This window comes from Anabas testudineus, chromosome 7 (assembly GCF_900324465.2).
Source record: "Anabas testudineus chromosome 7, fAnaTes1.2, whole genome shotgun sequence".
NCBI classification, from domain to species: domain Eukaryota; kingdom Metazoa; phylum Chordata; class Actinopteri; order Anabantiformes; family Anabantidae; genus Anabas; species Anabas testudineus.
In genome coordinates, this window is record NC_046616.1 from 22,009,313 (window position 1) to 22,029,243 (window position 19,931).

At 41.8% G+C, this 19,931-nt stretch overlaps 1 protein-coding gene across 4 annotated transcripts in view; it reads right to left on the reverse strand.

Annotated features, from left to right (window-relative positions):
• Positions 1-1,490: 1,490 nt before the first annotated feature.
• LOC113167768 (teashirt homolog 2) overlaps positions 1,491-19,931 on the reverse strand; it is a 41,492-nt gene continuing 23,051 nt past the window's right edge. For all 4 annotated transcript variants that reach the window (XM_026368612.2, XM_026368608.2, XM_026368611.2 and 1 more), the window contains one exon: positions 1,491-5,245. In XM_026368612.2, coding sequence (XP_026224397.1) covers positions 2,205-5,245 — 3,041 coding nt within the window. In that variant the 3' untranslated portion in view covers positions 1,491-2,204. The remainder of the gene's footprint in view (positions 5,246-19,931) is intronic.

The following is a 19,931-nucleotide window of genomic DNA, read 5'->3' on the forward strand; positions in this document are numbered from 1 at the left end:
ATTAGAGCAAATTATGGTCAGAGACGACTAATTTCCTTCTGTGATTGCACTGATGATAGCATTTTTTCTTTGGTTAGCCGTGGGTGAATCTCTGCTAGGTTGTGCTGAATCCTCAAAATGCACTTGTAGCCTATATATGCTTTGAATAATAATTTAGATCTATGTATAGGAAACGATTTAGTAAAAATGGAAAAGATTTGGAATCAAAGTTGATAAATTCTGTATTACAATAGATCCCATTCTGTGCAAAAAAGCAGCCTCACTTAAAAATAAAGACAAAAGCATTAGCATTCATGTGTTTTTTTTTTTTTTTTCTTCCAAGTATTCTGCTGCAGCTTAAGAACAATGCTCACTTCCATTTAGAGTAAGTTGCTCCTCTAAAACATAATGGCCCAACAGACAAATCAGAGATCCGTCGGTGAAGAAAGGCACTAAATAATTTATAGCTTTAATCTGCTCACTGAGGTGTGTGGTCTTTGACAGTAATTATAAATGCAGGGAGAAATTATAGCTGAATACTTTAACTGCATTAGGAGTCATCTGATGAACAACGTGATTGCCTGCTCATTTCCAACAATAGGGGGCAAGTTGGTGTCACAGCATTCAAATCACCACTGTGCTCGTGTGCTTTTTCCCATTTACCATCAAATGTCAGTTGCCCGTTATAAAATAGAGATTTGATGGGTGGAGGTAATTGAGGACTTGATTGCTTGAAAAGAGATGAATTGCATAAAATGTTTATGAATTTAGGAGGCAATTATTTTTAATAGCCTTGAAATAATAGAGCTGGAGGAAATATGTTTAATTGTTATGATACCATCTTGCAGCAACAGCAGTGGCGTTCACAGGAAAGCAATAAAGTCTGACAAGAAGATATATCTTTGATGTGTATCTAAAAGTCATAAGGTAAAAGAGAATGCAGTGTACTGTACTGTATCAGGACGTTGGACTCTGTGTTATAGAGGCTGCCGTGGATTAGGATCAAAAACATATACAGAGTTTAAATGTGAGATGCTTTATGGGTCTGAATGTTTTTGTGTTTCCTGGAAAGAACTAAACATTAGAAAATAGGAATTTACTAAAAACAAAGGTTCATATTTTCTATTCATTATTCATTTATTATTGGCAAATTAATGCTGCATGTTTGCCTCTGGACAAATGTCACGTTTGCATGTTCTGCTAACTATAACACTTTTCCTGTAAATGGATGTAGAAATACTGGATTATGTATCAGTTCCACCAAATTTCTATTTTTAATATACACTCATTAGCTTGTTTTTTTTTTTTGTTTTTTTTTTTAGCTTTCAAGAAAATTATCAAGAATTTACCAAATAATTTAAAAAGAAAATCATTATCAGTACTTATTTACTGGCAGAATATGGGAATAATCTGTTGTGTGTAACACAGATCTCAGTACGAAGTAGATATTTGTATCTCTTAAAAGGATTAAAGGGACAACATAAAAAAGGAAAAAATAATGCAAGCAGTTATCAAATGTTATCTCTTTATTTGAATAAGTAAAAAAGGTGCATGTATCACAGGTATCATCTGTTTTGCCTTTATCCTTGTTGCATGAAACACACTTATTTTATTTCTTCTAAAATATATTTACATGTGAAATATCCTTGTTGCCAAACTTGCCTAGCTATTTTTGAGTCATATACAGAATCAGAGTCTAAACTGGTGATTAAACATTTATTAAAGTGCTTTTTTTCTCTTCTATCATTGCAACACAAAACAGCTTTACATAGCAATACACTGTACAGGTCTGCATGTGTGTTATCATGTGTCGGGCTTCCTGTTGTATCAGCTGCACATTTATGCAGGTGTACTGTATCACAGAAGTTGTAAAGTACAATTAGTTCATTACTTTGTCTTTGAAATACAATTGAAACTTGACATATCATACAAATAAATAGTAGTCATAGCCAGGGCTATTGCATGCAAACATCAGCAATTATGTTTCTTCAAGCAGTAATACATTTCATTACTGGTGATGCATTTGAGCGGGGTGCAAAAGTATCTCTTAGTGTTCCTTATACAATTTCTAACCAGTGTGTCTTTGCTGTACTCCATGAAATGTTTTAAACATCGTAATGATGCACACTACACAACGCTAATTGAAAAATGGTTGAAATATTTGACCCGTGTATTAAAATTTAAAAAAAGGAAGAGAAGGAAAAAAGTGACAATAACATGAAAAGCTACTCCTTGTCCATTTCCACATATTGTGAATGGTTGTCAGGGGACTTGCTGTGAGTTTTACTCAAATGGAGTTTGACTGCATGATTGCTCGCAAATGTCCGACAGCAGAGCTTACATTTGAACTTTGCGTCAATGTCCTCCTCTGTGACTAGAGCCTCTGTGGCTCTGACACTGAGGACCTTTGACAGTTCTGGCTCCTCTACTTTCGTCTGGTGCTCTACTGGCATTTTGCACATGTCTTTGATTTGGAACCCGAGATGGGATTCCAGATGGGAAATGAATGTGGTCGGTGACCTAAACTGGGAAGCGCAGTCATTGCAGTAGAAGACTGGGTGGCCCGTGTCCATGTTCTTCAGAAACTTGGTCCCTCCAGTTTTCCGCAGTTGGTATTTTACATTTGCTAACCAATGGCTTATGGTGGTCATGGACAACCCAGTAAACTTGGAGATGTGCATCCGTTCCTGAGGGCCGAGGTCCGAGAGCAAGTATTTCCCCTCAGAGGTCTGGAAGAGGCTGGAGGCAAACTGAGCTTGCAGGATGAGAAGATGGCGGGGATTCCAGTTGGACTGTCTACCTTTACGCTTGTGGACAGAGTACACCTCGGCAGACACATCCTCAAAGCGCCTGACATCTGATTCCAGTTTCATAGTGGGGATTCTCGATGGTATGGAAGGTTTTGGTGTTGTGGCTTTTGGAAGAACTTTGACCATATCAGCTATGTCAGACAGAGCATATTTCTGTGGCATTGGGGTGGAAGGTTGTAGTAGTGATGAACCTGGCTTACTGTTTTTCGATTTTGTCAGGTCTATTGGTTGGTCATCGCTAACAAATAGAAAGGTATTATCAGGCCGATTTTTTATAGGATTTCCAAGCATTAAAGCTGGTTTTTCACTGCTACGATTCATGTCAGCAAAAATAGACTGGGTATGAGAAGGGAGTTTATCTACTCTCGAGTTATTAGGCTTGTTTGCTTTTCCCAGGTGATTGTTCAGAACTGACTGCAGTGCACTAAGAGGGTTTATGCCAAGAATATCCGGAATGTCACTGAGAGGCTCTGAAGTAGCACTGCGTCCATTGCTGGCAGAGGGGCTCGGTGTCTTGCCTCTGTCAGAGAAATCTGGGCTCAACTTCCCTTTGATCGCCTCACTCCCTTCATTCACATAGTCTGCATCAACCTTTGAAGAGGAAGAGGAATCATCCTGACAATCGCTGTCATCATTCTCCAACAGATCAAACTTAATATTCTGACTTTCTTTACCATCGCTAATGCCAACCTTTTCTTTTTTGATGTCCACATTTTGATGCTGTCCCTGGGGAGCCTCAACTCCCACAGCACTATGGTATAACTTCCCCTTTGGGGCAATTGGTCTCAGCTTGTGGTTAAATGTCTGCTTTAGCTGAGCAGGCGGAGATGCAGAGAGTGGAGCGCTTTTGATGATGCCAGAGAGCTGATAGGCGGCGTGAATGCTCGGGTAGGCACTCCAGCTTGGTGTCCCCGTTTGAGCTTTATTAATGGCAGAGGCCACTGTGTTGGCTAAAGATTTAAGAATGTCCCCTCCTCCACCTGAGTCCTGTTCGAGATCCTCCTCACGGAGATAAGGGTACTTAAAAGCCCCATTGGCTGCCTTTTGATCCTCACTCTCTTGCTTGTCATCTTTAGCTTCAGTTTCTTCTATTTTGTCTGATGTGCCTTCCCCCTGGCAATCCTTCTCACTTCTCCCGGGGGAAGCATTTTTTGGAGACACCTTTTCTCCCTCAGTGTCACTGGCAGGAGGCTCAGCTAAGCCCTGGATCTTCTCTATGGCCAGGGGGTCAAGTGCTAACTGTTTACCTTTTTTAGAGGCTGAGTTTGTGACTTTGATGAAGTGTCCAGTGACCATCATATGTGTGGTGAGTTGCTGGAGGGTGTCATGTGAGCTTCCACACTCCATGCATTTAAGAATCTGAGACTTGCACGTCTCAAACTGCCAAGTATAACTCGCTCCATTCTGATAGCCATAGCGATTATTGTTAGCATTCGAAATGGTGGCTGCACGTTGAGCCTCAGTGTAGCCAGATACACCAGTAGTAGAGTCAGGGGAGCACGGTCTTGCTGTTTCAAAGGCCCGTTTCTTTGCTGGTGGCAACAATTTAGGTGTGATTACTGGGATTGGCTCTTTTAAAGGCACTTTTTGGTAATGCTTAGTTTTAATCATATGGACGCTTAAATCCTGTAGTGAGTCGAAAGAGTGGCCACAGAACATGCACTTCAAAACTTTTTGTGCATCCTCTTTCCCTTCCATATCTTGCAAAGTGCGTTTCCTAGATTTTGAGGATGAGGCAGAGGAATTACTCTGTTTGCTGTGGTTGTTGTCCTGGTAGTGTCCACTCTTGTTCATGTGGACTGTGAGCTCCACAAGCGTGTCATAAGCAGCGCTACAATCCTTACAGCGAAATCGGCTGGCTCCTGTGAACACCGAGCCACAGGGTTTGGTGGTTTGCCTGTACAGGTGGACGGAGCTAAAGAGGTTGGGTTTGGACGCAGGCTTTGGGGAAAGTGTCTGCTGCAAGGTCTTAGAGAGGGCATCCTGGTGCCAATCAAACTCACTTTTGGTGCTTCCATTGGTGCTGTCACAGTTGGCTTTGCTGGTGTTTTTGCCCATTTTCAAGTCCATTCCTATCCCCGTCCAGTAAGAATCAGAGAGAAAGTTTGCATAGGCTGCTCTCATTTTCTCCAAGCTGCTGCCCATCTCCTCTTTATGTTTGGAGCTGCGACTTTCCTCATCTCTCTGGCTCTCAGGTGGTGAAGAGGTTTTGAAGTCTGAAAGTCTGTCACTGCTGTCGCTAAGGCGTGACTCTAATTCTGCCTCTTGATTCGACAGGACACTAATTGGAGAGTTCTGGTTGCTGTAAGTGTTAGTGCTCTTGTTGTCTAGCTCTCTGTCTTCAGACAGTTTGGGGCTGGTCTTCTCTGAGCATTCCTCTTCGGTTTGAGTGCCGTTCTCTCCGTCTTCCTCAGTGACAGAATCTTGAAGAACAGCATCTTCATCAGGCATGTATACTAGAAAACAAAGAGATACATAAAATTAATGACATAAAAACACATTGTGCAACAACAGTTAAGTGAATTTATCATTTCATTTTCAAGGCACAATATGTTGACAGCCCGCATAGGGCATCAAGTATTATTTTTTTTGCGAGAAGTCACAAAAGCAATTTCAGGACGTAATGGTGGCTGCTTTGTGCCTAGGGAGGTTGGAGAGTATAACTGGACATGATGTCTTTGCTAACAGACTGCTGCTGGTGTAACAGCGCCATGTGATTCACGACAGGCCATTGACTTAGTGCTGTGTCCAAGGTTTTTCTGGCCTCAAGTTGAGATGTTTACAACAATCATTGGCCACTGAGTGACAAAAGGAAATTGATTCTTCTGGGGCCTGTTAAGTGTTATTGCAAATGACCTATTCCACAGTGATTATGGATGCCTCAAAACTGCAATGAAAATGCAAGCCTGCTGTTCTGTATAACATCTCAGCTTCCCTGAAACTCCAAGTGAGGAATGGCTTAACACAAATTCCAATCTTCTAATGCCTCTGCATTGGTGTATCAATAAATTACAATGCTTGACTGGAAAAGATGCAAAAACAATACTTTAGAAGAAATTACCAGTATCACAAAGCTTCAGTATTCAGAAGTTCAACATCAGGAAACTGATTTTGTTGACAGCATCATAAAAATATGTTGCAAATGTGAACACTCATGCTGATGAAGATGCTGATCATGCTGGTGGAAAAGCTGATTCAATTATCAGCGTTAAAACTACACAATTATACCAAATTTCAAAAGATTACTGGCAATCTGTCACGTCATTATATTTTCCCTGACAGTCTCATAAACAGCAATTACTTCTTTCATTATTCACCTGTTCATTCTCCCAACTCATAGAGCACAAACATTATTGCTTCAATTAACAGATAATTAAACAACAGTATTTCTAATTGACACATTCCCCATCATCCAATTAGTGGAAACTCTTGACTCAGCATAGAGAGGTTTTCATGTGGCTGCAGGGCCTGCTACATATAATGTGAACACAGCTACAGAAGATGACGCTGTCCTTTCTGACAATAGCCGTTTCAGATTATTTTAAGTCTAACCACCCAGTAACTCCACATCAACAATATCACAACCAATGTTTGCATATCTCTTCAAGATATCCAGCAATAAATGCAGTTTGTCAGTGTTGTCATATATCTGAGACATTTTCCACCTCGTAGTCACGCTGGAAAATGTGCATTTTGGGGGAGATGTGGCAGATGTGCTCTGAGTTAAATATGAATAGGACATAACAGCCCTGTCCAGGCACTTATGCATTTCATGTGGTTAATATTTCTTTTCTGAATAGAGGGCACTCCATGAGGGGGTGGCTGAAGCCGAGCACTTAGGAGTCCCACACTGGGCAGCCCATAGAATGTCCTCTCTTCTTCGCCTTCTGAAAATAAGACTTTTTTTTTTATCAATATTTCACAAGTGCCTCAAGAGAAACCCTGGAGGTGAATTGCTTGCCAGCTAATGGATGGAGATGGAGATGGGATTCGGACTTTCAAAACAAACATAGAGAACGGGGGCCTAGTGAAGAAGAGCTTGCACATGCGCGCGCACGCACATACACCCACATTCAAACACACACACCCAAGAGCCCCAATGTGCTGTGACCTTGATCCACCGCAAGAGAGATGTTTTGATTGGCCAACCGCGATCACTGATGGCCTCCAAAACACCCTTGATGCTGAGGGAGAGAGTTGTCAAGAGCACAGAGGTATGTTTTATTTATAGTCTTATATACAGTATTCACAGTGAAGGAGAACACCAATGGCTATGACAAGCTCACAGTTGATGTCCTCTCTCTTCAAAGTCATCACTAAAACTGGAGGACCGGTAAGAACATGCACCAAAGTGGGTGGATGAGCATTTCTCCGATCCAGCAATGGCTCATTCCTGGTACACACCACCATGTAAAGGCTATTTCCTGCATATTTAATGTGGCTTAACATTCAACAAAATATGTGGTTCTGTTTCACTAAAGTTAGTCAGATGAATGTGCATTTCACGAAGAACTGCACTGCTTGCCTGGAAATAACCACTTAGATGTAGATATATGAAGTTGACTGTGAATGTTTATATTATATCTTGGTATTTGAGGACAAATTGACCCAGATTAAAAGCGACCCTTCCTGCTTTTTTATGCTTTTCTATCAGATGCCCCAAGTAGCAGACATCCAAAGGCACCAATTAACCTTCTGGCAGGGATAACTCCAAGATACCCGCATGTCTAACTCTGCTTCCCACGCTATTTGTACAGTAACTGTGCCTTGCCAGCTCTGCCACAGTACCGCTGCCATGCCAGCTTTGCCACAGTACTGCTGCCGTGCCAAACTGCATTACTCTTCAACACAAGATCAGATTCAAGGACAATGCCATAACAGACACCTACACAAGATCATTGAATAATGATGAACAAGTTTGTCAGAAATAAAGAATAAAGTGCATCATAGAATAATATAATGTGTGCGTTGCAAATAAAAGCAAACTAACAGTTATTGCTTTTTCTTTGGAACAGTTTTGCCATAACTTATAAAAAATAGTAAACATCTGCTTTGAAAATGTTGCCTCAGTCCATGCAAGGCAACTCCCAGCCTAACTAGTCTTACAAAACAAGAGGTTGGCATTCCCTGCTTGAGATTTAGCATGTCATAAACTGCTGTAAAGCCTCCAATATGTGTCACTACAAATTTATATCTTCAGACAGAGATATGCAAAGGTCAAAAAACCTGGGGTGTCCATCATAAATCAGGCGGTTGAAGTGTTTATAACCTTTATCCGTTAGAACAGACTCTTGGCATTGCAAAGCCCGGATTTACAGAAGCAGCAGCCTGTTTTTGAGCCAACAGGCTTTTTTCCCCCCACATGTACATGAAACCCACTAACTGCATAGGAAATAGTAGATTACATTTATTGCCATATTCATGGCAGCAGGCTGCCCAAATGGATTGGTGCCAAAGTCTTACATGGCGATAGTTACAACTCAAGTTTAGGAGTTAGTATCTTATTAGAGCAGCTCCCTTGTGCAAGTGAGTCTATTCAAAAAGTGTCAATCATTTCAGAAATGCGTGCGCTAGCTGTAAAAGGGCATTCTGTTTCCAATATTAACATGCCAGTAGAAACTTTTGTAACGGTGAGAACATCAACATTTATCCCCTGGAAGGTCAACATTTCCTTCATTAATCTGACAAGCCACAGAGAGTTAGCAGCCTGAGGAGCTCAGCTAATGGACAGCTGCAATACCCGGCCCAGGACTCTGTGAGTATCTGAGGTAACACTATCTTCAGAGAAGATTGGGTAATTCATAGGTGCCAGTGACAGGTCTGCACGTCTGTGCCACTTTCCCAAGCGCTCTCTGGTTGTCTCAAGCTACAGTTTTTGCTGCTCGCAAATCAATACCTCTTTTTACTTCTCATCGATTGCCTAGCGGTGGGACCAACCTAAGCAGGACTGTTATGACATTTCTAGATTTCCCCCTGTCCTTGGAACAATCAATTACACGCGCATGGCAATCAAAACCTCTTTGCAAAATGAACCTGCTCCATGACATTTTCATCTCCTGGATTTATGCCATGTAAAAAAAAAAAAAAAAAAAAAAAAAAAACGAAGAAGAAACAAAAAGGAGAAATAAGGAGGCTGTTGGATAAGCAGAGCACACGCTAACAACGCGGGTCAAGATCACGGAGCAATCTCCAGGCTGTCTCACTAACGCTCATGTCTTTCTCCTTTCTGTTTCTACTCCCATGTAAGCAATGTACCCAATTAATGGTGTCTGTGCATTTAAAAACACTTAGTCACCAGGCTCATCTGTTGTTATAAATAGGTGTGAAATGTCAGTCAAAAAGTACTTTTTGTACAAATCCGAACTCCAAAGTTGTGAAGTTCTTTTGTGCCTACAACGTTGGAAACAGGATGTTGTGTTTATAAAAGTCACCATGATGTGATTTCTTCACTGAGCTCTCATTAGCATGAGACACACATGCCACAAGGTTTAATATTTGACAGTGATATCTGACTAACTCGGTGAGCAGCGCACGTCAAGATCAAAAAGATACATTGTCAGACATCCTGATGATAGTCTTGATGACACATCTGAAGTTAATTCTGAACCCGAATCACATGAGAAATGGTGAAGAGCTAATTCTGAGCCCCGGAGCCATCTGTAAAGATCTGTAAACACCTCTCTCTTCATTGTTCCCTGTCAGGAAACAGTCTCCCCGAGCCCAAGGACACTGCAGAGTAAAGAGAGAACAATCACACTCAGGCTGCTCCTTTTGACAAAATTTGTCTGGAGGTTAATTGATATCACAGAATGAAATCATGTTTGACTTTCTTTTAAATAGCAATCCGTCATTAGTTCCCATCTGACCCATTATTTCATTTCCAACACTGTTAAATGGTGTTAAAAGACTTAAAAGGCTTCAAAACGATGCACACGCTGTAGCTGAGGTTATATCATGTTTTATTTAGAAGCAGATGGTTAATAGCAGAATTGTGATGCACATTATGGCCAAAATATACACAGAAAGGTCTAATGTCTAAAAACATCCGTGACCCCCCCCCCATCCACCCCAAACGGCGGTTTTGTTGGATCTTTCTGAGGCTTTAACTACAAAACCAGGAGACGGAAACACTCGTACTAATTTTTGTATGCATGACGGAGATGTTACTTAAAGCACATTACTTACTTCACTAAACACAAGCTATTCATGCAGATAAATGCCTCGCTTTCACACACTCTCAACTTTAATATTTAATAGTCTAATATAATCAAATAAAAACTTGCAGCTCAAAAATATAAAAAAATAAAAAAAAAAACACTGGAAACTAAAAAGACATGGACAACTTGAGGACAGATTGTGAACACAGCAAATTGCACAATGTGCTCAGATGGACCTAGAGCCAGATTAATATGATAGGATCGCAAATATGACACCATATCCTGCCATCTGGCTGTTCATTTGGGCAAAAATGATCACAATAATTATGGCAATTAATCAAAAATGTTTTCACAACCAACATTCTGTTAACTAAAAACACAGAGAACTTTGGAATGCACAATCATCTCCAGTAATGAACACAAAAATATAGTAGTCAAAGGCAGGCTGAGCTGCACAGCCTGAGAGCAGTTGGAGTTATGGGTATTCTTATTTCACGTGTGAATATTTAAAAGTCTGCCTTTGCATGTTGCATGGATGTGAATCCTGGTATTTACTGAGCCACATCAGATCGCCCATGTCTAGCTCCAGGAGCCCCGTGATGTCACCGAGCGACACCGACGCTCCTTTTGATGCCTACTACAAGCGCCTACTCCGAGACGCATCAGCCAGCCTGCTGCTTAATTGGAAGTGAGCGGTGGGAGAGAATTGCAATCTGCACCCCGGCACCTAAGTCATCACTTTGAACGTGCCACAGACGCCACATCACATGCGGTCGCCTGGTGTTGCATCTCACCAAAGGGTCCCCTATCAGCACCGGCAGAGACGATTACACACACAACATTCCCATGCTGTTTCCCAGAGCTTTACCAAAGACATGAGGATATTTGCTATGTTATGTATACATAACATGTATTTAGACACATGGAGTGATCAAGTCATTGGGGAATTTTAAAGGGTTAGTTCACCCAAACTACAAATGTAGATTTGTTTTCTGATACCTTTTATATCTGGCATGGTGGAAGGCAATTTAAGTCATTTCCTTAAATACTACTGCTATTGCTACTTTACTTGAGTTTTTTCCATTTTACTTAAACCTTTAGTTTAACTCCAGAGGCAAATACAGTACTTTTTTCCACTTTTAGTTTTAGTAGTTGTCAATGTGTTACATGTTAATACATCAATTTTAATTGATTGTATACAAGTACTTTTACTTTAAGTACATTTTGTTGCTACTATTTTATTGTTTTTATTACGTTAACATTTTGAATTTATGAATTGTACTTGTAATTGTACACAGCACACAGCATCACTGTCTCCTTTTCAGCCTCTTATGATAACAAGGAAAGGTAACTATAAACAATTGGGCAAAGCATTCAGGATAACGTTTCAAATGAAGAGGCTTAAAAGCCTCAGTGTATATTTGTCAGATTATAGATGATCCTTTCTGCCCTGACTGATACAAAGTTCCAGTTGGCGGAGCAGAAGCAGGGAGGCTTCAGCTCCAGTGTATTTTCCACTAGCAGGAGGGGAGCAGCCTTGCGCCGGTCTGTCACTTGGTTTCTGAAAAGCCCGTGACATGGCTCTCCAGGAGCGACATGATGAGGTCTGATGGTTCCTTTTTGCAGAAGAGCAGTTTACCCCTCATTCACCCTTATCAGAGAGTGAACCCATCATCTTACAGTACGCCACTCAAACCGCTTCGCATATTGGAGCTGACCAGTCGAGCAAACAGGGCGGTACTAATAAAAGACCATCTTGCTTCGGTTCAAATTTCCCTGATTGAATGTCAGTCAGAAATGTTTGCGTGGCAGCAGGGAGGAAAGTGGGCCATCGTTTAAAGGACCACTGCCTCACACACATAAGAGCTTTGTTCTACTTTTATGAGACACTGAGTGAAAGGTATGATGGCCTACACTCACCTAACATGGTGTTTGTTTTTCATGCCCACTAGCCCAATTCCAATTCAATTATTGTCTGATGTTCTGCAAACAGTTGCTTTGTCATATGATCCAGTTTTATTTTGCATCTGAAGGGCAATATCCAGAATTTAATTGTCTTTGATATTAACTTGGTCTTTAACTTTCTTCTTGCCATGTATGCTATTTCACAACACAATGTTAAAGCAGCCAGTGGCGAGTCTCCTTCACTCTTTGTCTCATGCACTGTGCTCCATTTAGTCTTCCCTTGAGATCTGCACATGTATACAGGGTGCGTACAGTCCCTGCATCATAAACTTTGCATGAACCCTAAACACTGGCCCTCCCAAACAACAACAGCCCTCCATCAAGGTCAGGCCTTGATGAATCTGATAGTGCAGCTGGAAGAGACTGTGTGTATTCTATTAAAACAATCTGCATTTCACTAACTCTTCCCACCCGCTCTGTCCCTGTATGGATCTTTCATTAGATTCTGGATGGGCTCCAGTCGAGCTTTCTTTGTACAAGCAGTTTTATGCAGTTTTCAGCAAAGGGAGGCATTTTTTTTACATTCCAAGTTCATTAATAGTAGATTGCCACTTTTTCCCTTCATTAAATACAATGAGGCTACACAGTGAATTTGCAGCTGAAGCGTGGTACTGTCAGTTTCTAGTGGAACCAAAGGCTGCTTCATGGCAAGCATAAAGGGAGAGAAGCAAGCCCGCCAAACCTGGAGCTCTGTGGGACAAGACGAGCAACAGTAAGAGAGGCAGAGATGCTTCATAACAGCCAGCTCCCTCCTATTCACATTCATTTTAATGGCAAATTTGTTGTCAAGCGTCCTCCACAAAATGATTAGGGCCCGCTGTTTTCTGAAAAGTGCAAACTTCTGGATTTGCCTGGTGCGCATTGTCACTTTGACAGCCCATTCTGAGAACAATGGCTGCCCAAATAGTGAAATGTGTTGGCACCCAATAGTTGAAAGTTTCCCCTCAAAACAGGCTTTCTGCTGTTTGTGGGTATTCTGCTGTGTTGATATCTAGATGTTGATTAGAATGAAAAAAGAAGCCAGTGAATTGGGCTCCCCAGAGCAGGCACATCAACCATTGTAAGAGATTGACAGTCACTCCATTGAGCCAATTATTTCTGTTCATAAGACCTGTTTCTATAAAAACTGGTTAAAGACTACAGTCTTTGTTAGAGTGTCTGAATTAAACTACTGGTAGAATTTACAGAAAACCAACAGCATTTAATAGCAGGACTGCCCACCACTGCTCCATGGAATAATTACAGGGCTAATTGTATCCATTAACTGTTTAAGTAGAATCAGAGGTAGCAGAAGTAAACAAAGTCAATACTCAAGTAAAATTGCAAGTACACGCCTCAAGAAATACTCAACTGCCAGATGAAATTCTTTTATCAAGCACTAGAACTAAACTTGAAAATGTACGTAACAGTAGTGAATCTGATGCTGCTGTTATCTTGTTCATGTGAAAATCAAGTCCAGATTTCTTTGACACAACTTTATAGGTGAAAGTAATTTTTCAGAGGAGATAAGTAACTAGGTAATTTTATTGAAGTACTGTACTTAAGTAAATATTTCAGGTATTTTACTGGAATATTTCTATTACATGCTACTTTTATTCCTTCCTAATATGGAGGGTAATATTGTACCTTTACTTTCTTAATATATAATATAATATAAATATATATATATAACTTTAGACCTTATTTGTAATTAATTACTAAGAAATTACTTAGCTGTAATTTCAACCTTTGACATTTCGTTACATAATTCGCGACTTGCATTTTTACTACCATTGCATCAAATTCTCTACTTTTGAAAAGTATTGTTTTCTTTAATTTATATTAACACATCATCATTGACTAGTCGATTATTTTTACATGCATTGGAAATACTTCAGTAAACTACATCAACATTGTATTTAAGTACAGTACAGTAAGTAAATGTACTTGCCACCTCTGCTTAGAAAGTATCCATAAAACTACATGTGGACATAGTGTAAGAGTACACCTACACTACATGGCTTTTTTATTGTGTGCTTAAATTTTGGCAAAGTCAACCACAACAAAAGAAACGGCGCATGTATGTGTTGTGTGGGAGAAATGTTCATTAATACCACACTGCAAACATCTCAGAGCTGTTCAAACATTGCCACAGCAAAAGTCGGCGCAACAAAAATATTTTCTCTGTGCTATATCCTCATTTAGCCTACAAGTCAGCGACGTGACATTTCTAAGGTGTTCAGCTGTAATGGAGGAGGAGTAGGTGCCGACTGCAAGATGAGTGCAGAGCCTTTTTATTCATTGCATGGGAGAAAGTGGTTAATTTATTGAAAAGAAGGTAGGCGGACGAGGCAGCGGAACGGAACTGATACCCTGCGTGGCTGTAGGTTGCGCACCGAGGGGGAGGAGAGAGGGGTGGTGGAGGAGGAGGATGAATGGTGGTGGTAGGGGGGAGAGAAAAAAGGAGGTTGAGGGAGGCGGAGACCAGAGCGACAGAGGAACGGTTAATGGAAATGAGTGACAGGCTTTCAGAATGATTTACAACGGGTGGCGCTGCGGCAGAGCCGGCCGCTTGATGGATGATCCTGAAAGACGGAGACGAACCATAAATCATGTCTTTGAATCATTGACAGAGATAAAGGAGGGAGAGAAAAAGCAATGGCATTGACGTTCATTCTTCCAATAATGTACATTGACGAGTTACACTACGGAGCCTTAATTAAAAAGTGAACACGGGTCTTCTCCCTCTCTCAACTCAACCCCCCCCTACCCCACCACCCTCTCCCTCCCCCTGCCGACTGTGCTCATCTATCCCTCTCTTCTCTATTGCGATATCAATGGTAATTAAAGATGCAGCATCCCCGGCCCCTGTCCCATAGCCACTTCCTCCAGCTTCCCACGGCAGCCAGATTAGATAAGTGCTCTGCTAAAAGATAATGTCACCCCTCAACAATATCAGTGTGGGTCTGGTCCATTTATTTCTACATCTGTAAACACACACACACACACACACACACTGTATAAGCGGAGGAGGAGAACTGGGGGCTTTATTTCTTTAGAGGAAAAACAGTGGATATGAACTAAAACACTAATAGTCTCCCACTACATGTGTTATCATTTTTTTAAATTACAGCAGCATTAAAAATGCAACATGCCAGGAATATTAGATTTTTTTTTTTTTTTTTTTACTTGAATCCATCCCACTCCTTAAAAACTGTGTGTTGTTCTGTCTTGAGTGCAGATGGCACTTTGATAAACAGGAGGAGCCCTGTAGGAGCAGAGAGCCTGAATGAGTGGCATTCCACATCAGCTGAGCTCCCTTAAAGTGCACACAATAGAGCAATGAGGTGAAAGTAATCCTAAACATCTGTCTTATGTGTCCTACACGCACAGGCTGTTTGTTCAAGTTCTAGGAAAGACATTAGCAAGACGGGGAGCGCGCGAGAGAGCGAGAGAGAGAGAGAGAGGAGGATATATCAATTCATGCACTAGTTCTCCAAAGGGATTAAGCAGGGCCTCTGTTGTCTGTCCTCTTGCTGCTCTGGCAAACAAAATGGAGAAGACTGCCCTACTAATGCAAATACCCTCTTTCATGATATACTGTAGTGAGCATGTGTTTAAATGAATACTTAAAAACACACAGTATATCAGCTGTGATTGTTTTTAATTATTCAAACTTCTCTCTTTTTTTTTTAATAATCCACTTTATGAGGCTTCTGCAGGAACCACAGCACAATGCGAGAGCGGCTCATAATAAAAGCATTCTTTGTGTGCGATAGCAGGATGCAGTGTTCCTCGAGGCCTCACGGAAGCTGCTCTGCCCATGTGAGAGAGGACAAGTGATGAGAATACAGCGTGCCCGGTGCACTGTCCTGTTTGACGGCTACGTGGGGGAGACCGGGGGCAGTTGGTCAGCCCGGCCGCGTACGGGGATACAACTGAAAGACACACAAAGCTGTTGCTATCTCTCTCCTCTCTCTCTCCATCCCTCTCCTGCTGTGAGAAGACATTTTGGCAAGCTAAAATGGAAATGAATACACAATGGTCATCTCGCATTGAAAAGCTGTGGCAATAATATTGGTCAGGCAAAAAAACGGCTGCCCTGCCTCATGTGTGTTTGTGTGTGTGTGTGTGTGTGTGTGTGTGTTTATAAATGATTCATGCTGCGGCGCAACACAAAAAAGCTCACACACGATTTGAGAATCATTTTCATTTGAAGGCTTGAAGTTGTTCATATCATGTTTGATCGCATCCTTGCATCAAAACACAGTTTGATGGACAAGGGAAATAATTACTTGTCATTCATGTGTCTGAGGTTTCTCTTCTCTCCTCTTTTGTTGCTGTTAAACATGTTCCTCTGTTAAACACTTTTTTTTTTCCCCCTGTCACCAAAGTCCAAAACGCGCTTTCACGCAACTTTCAAGTCACACTTTAAAAAATACAAATAAAACTATTTGTTTCGAGCTCACAAAAGGGGAAGGAATGAATCAGTTAACTCGATATTTCTGACCGAGCAGCTGAATGAATCAAAGGGTTTGAGTGTAATGAACTTCTTGGAGTCTCTGTCATTAGTGGACAATAGCGCTCGTTGATCTTAAATGGTCTTAAAAGATGATCCATACAGTAATGAAGCCAGCTCTGCTGCTGGCCTGGTGCCCAAAACAGAACATAATCGAAGTCACAGGGGATCCGCTGGAGCTACTGTTACCGAACAACGTCCCTCTGCTTCTCTATTGTGTGCTCTTTTAAAATTAAAAATTAAAAATCTGTTTGTTGTTAAACCGGAGATTCTGAATACTAAATATTCAAATTCATAGCATGTGTTTCAAATCCGTCAGCCGGGACCACAGAGCAGCAGGACGGCTTTACAGCCTACTGGGTCTTTTGGAAAAGCAGCATGTAGTGTCCAAGGCCCACCCTCCTCCCGACTCTTCTGCCTGGACCACCCTGCTCGATGTGTTACGCTACATGACAGGACGATGCTGCTCAGTCCTTGGACCCATCGCATTGTTTTTCTTGGACCACGGTGAAAGCAAATAGCAGCTAAAGGGCCCCGGCGCTCGCAGTAAAAACCAAAAACCCGTGCAGTCATTCATCAAAGCCCAGACAACTCGCTACTCCCCCACCAAGTACCAACCCCCCCAAGGCACGGCCATCTCCCCCCCACGCTGGGTTTTAACTAGGACTCCAAATAATTCCAGAAATGACAAATGATACTTATATCTCTGGCCTGTGCCGAATCAATAAGCATGCAGAACAACTATCCATCTTGAGAGGTATCGACAGACGCGGCTCGACATTGGCGGAGAAGCACTTGGTGGCTTTATTCAGGATTTGGAGGAAAGCAGCAGAAGCAGTGTGCTCACTTCTGAATTACAATAAACCTCCCAACACTGTTAACAATCAAAACCCGATTACAGGAAGTGCAGCATCCGGAGATACTGCTTTGAAAAACATGACCGAGGGGGACACGTTGCCAAAGTGAGAAGGCCAACTGACCATTTGGGAAAATATTTGCGACCTCGTGAACTGGGACCAGGGTTACTTTGACAGGAGCACCTGCACATGTTTACATGGCAGTTGTGTGCTGAGTATGAGCTGATGGGTAGCGATACGGCCCCTCTCTGGTCCCCCGGCTGGATTGGAGCAGCTGACAGATAGCACTTCAGAGCAGCTTTAGCTGCAGCTCCCCTTGAGGGGCTGTGATTGATGACTCGCACTGCCACCTAGATCCATTTTCTCCTCCAATCTGACTCCTCACAGGTAGAATGGAGTCCCACTTCCCTCTTTTCTCTCTCTCTCTCTCTCCCTCTCTCTCTCATCTCCCTTCAAGTTTGAGTGGGCTCATTTTCACAAAGGACTTTACCAATAGAGCAACTTCAAAACAATCTGCTTTGAACAAATTAAAAACAGAAACGCACAGAAGAAATAATTTGAACTAAATGCTTTGCAAAGCCATTTTGATCCTGAACATTAGAGATCAGAAAACTAAAGAAACAAAACTATGAGATGTTTGCCGGCATAATGTCATTAGCTGGGAAAATGTTAAGACCCAGGACCCCTGCAGGTCTGAAGGCATTTAAGAACAGTTAGCTTAGCCATCTGGTAGACAATTACACAGGACCAAACACACCGCCTCAGCAAATAAAGCTTGGCTCATCAATCACGAGAATGGCCAGAAGTTGGCCTGTTATTCCCTCTGATTTAATAACCCGATGAACTGCAGTGTTATCTACTACAAGTCTTAAAGTCAGCTGGAGAACATCCCAACATTTACCAACAGTATTACATGGCAGAGCAGCTCAAAGTGTGAATAACATGTCTTCATAATTTAAAATTTGCAATATACAGTTTTTAATCAGGTGTAGATGTTTAAAAAAAATCCCTGATTGCGTCTCTAAAATTATACTGTAATTCGCACCAGGCTGCAAATATAAATGGAAGTGAAAAGAAGTGCAAGGTTAAAAGTAAAAACATTTAAGACATTCACTGTTTCCAGTTTCAAGTAGTTTACTTAATTAACATTTGCCCTGCGCTTTTAATTGCAATCATTCTTCCCCATGGGACCTGGATGTGGATTGTCTGCTAATTGCAGATGTTGATATGAGATGGTGACACAATGTCAAGACTATTTCTGAAAATTACAAAGCAAAAACTAGGATGATCAGGAACGAACAGCCTCTGAATAAATTCCTAAATTTACTGACAGGGATTTTATAAACAAGGCACTGAAGAACTACTGACCATCTTCCAAAACAGACCAGCACTAAGGTATCACACACCAGTAGTGAAAACCGAGAAACCGATCCCTGAGAATAAAAAGACCAAGGTACAGCCTGAATTTCACCTGGATGCAGGTCAGTCTTTGTCACTTTCACTGAGGCGTTTTCTGAGCCAAGAACATATTCATCCGTGTTTCTGGGTTGTGGCCTGCGTAGAAGAAAAGAAGTAGGCCACCGCTGCGGTCTCCGATTCTCCTCAGTACACGCGTCACCTGCCAGCTCATGTGGCCCAGCTGAGATGTGAACAGGTCTGGCAAGAACCAAATGTTTTCATTTACCTCAGGGGCATCTACACTCTTCTTTAGCAGGCGGTGGCAGGCTAACATGTCAAGATACCGGCCCGGGACTCTGGGCCTCTGGGAAAGGTCACGCACTCGGAGCTCGGGTTCAGAAAACATCGAGATATAACTGTCTCGGCAGCACGGACCTCTGCATTGCTGCAGCCTCAAAGCTACATATTACCAAACAGCATCAACATTGGATGTGTTAATAATGCAGTCTTGCAGATAGCCCTGGATCATTTTGTTTCCTAGCAGATTCCAACACCTTGAAAGCTGAAAATGTGCTTCATTACACCTTTACGCTCAGATTTGATGTGTATTCACATTGTTTGATAGATCCATATTCTACTGGGCAGCAGTCGGTGGGGGGGAGGGGGGGTGAAATGTGGCGGTGCTTCTCAGGCTAACCTCAACACGTCTATTTCTAGATGAGGACTTGCTGACAGCACATTTAACTTTGTGATCTGCACATGAGAGACAGCTAACAGTTGCTGACAGCTGAAACACACTGAGCCCCATTTCCCTATACGATACCTTATTGACACTCTCCTTTTGATGAGGACTTCAGCTAAGTTTCACAGGAAAAAAAAAACTAAAAAGTGAGGATGGTGGGTACAAAAATATCATAAAGAAAAGGTTGATTTCCAGCCAGCTCATGGAAACCAGCAGTTCCTTTGGGGAGGCTCTGGAAGGGGTGCACTTGGGAGGGGGGCAGGGGCTGTCTATAGAAGCCTGATTTATGATCTACTCAGTTTTGCATGTGTGTTCACAGGTTTCTGGGAGTTACACTCAATTAGAGCGGCAGGGGTAAGGAGTATGTTTTTCTGAGGATAAGTTAAAGCTTGACGCGTTTATTTCTGCCAGTGCAGCTGAGGAGCTGGTGACAACCTATCAAAAGTCATTTTCTTTGATCACCCAACTCAAAATGTGGGGAAAAGTAACCGTCCCTGACAAGTGAAAAGAAAAATCCAAAGGAAC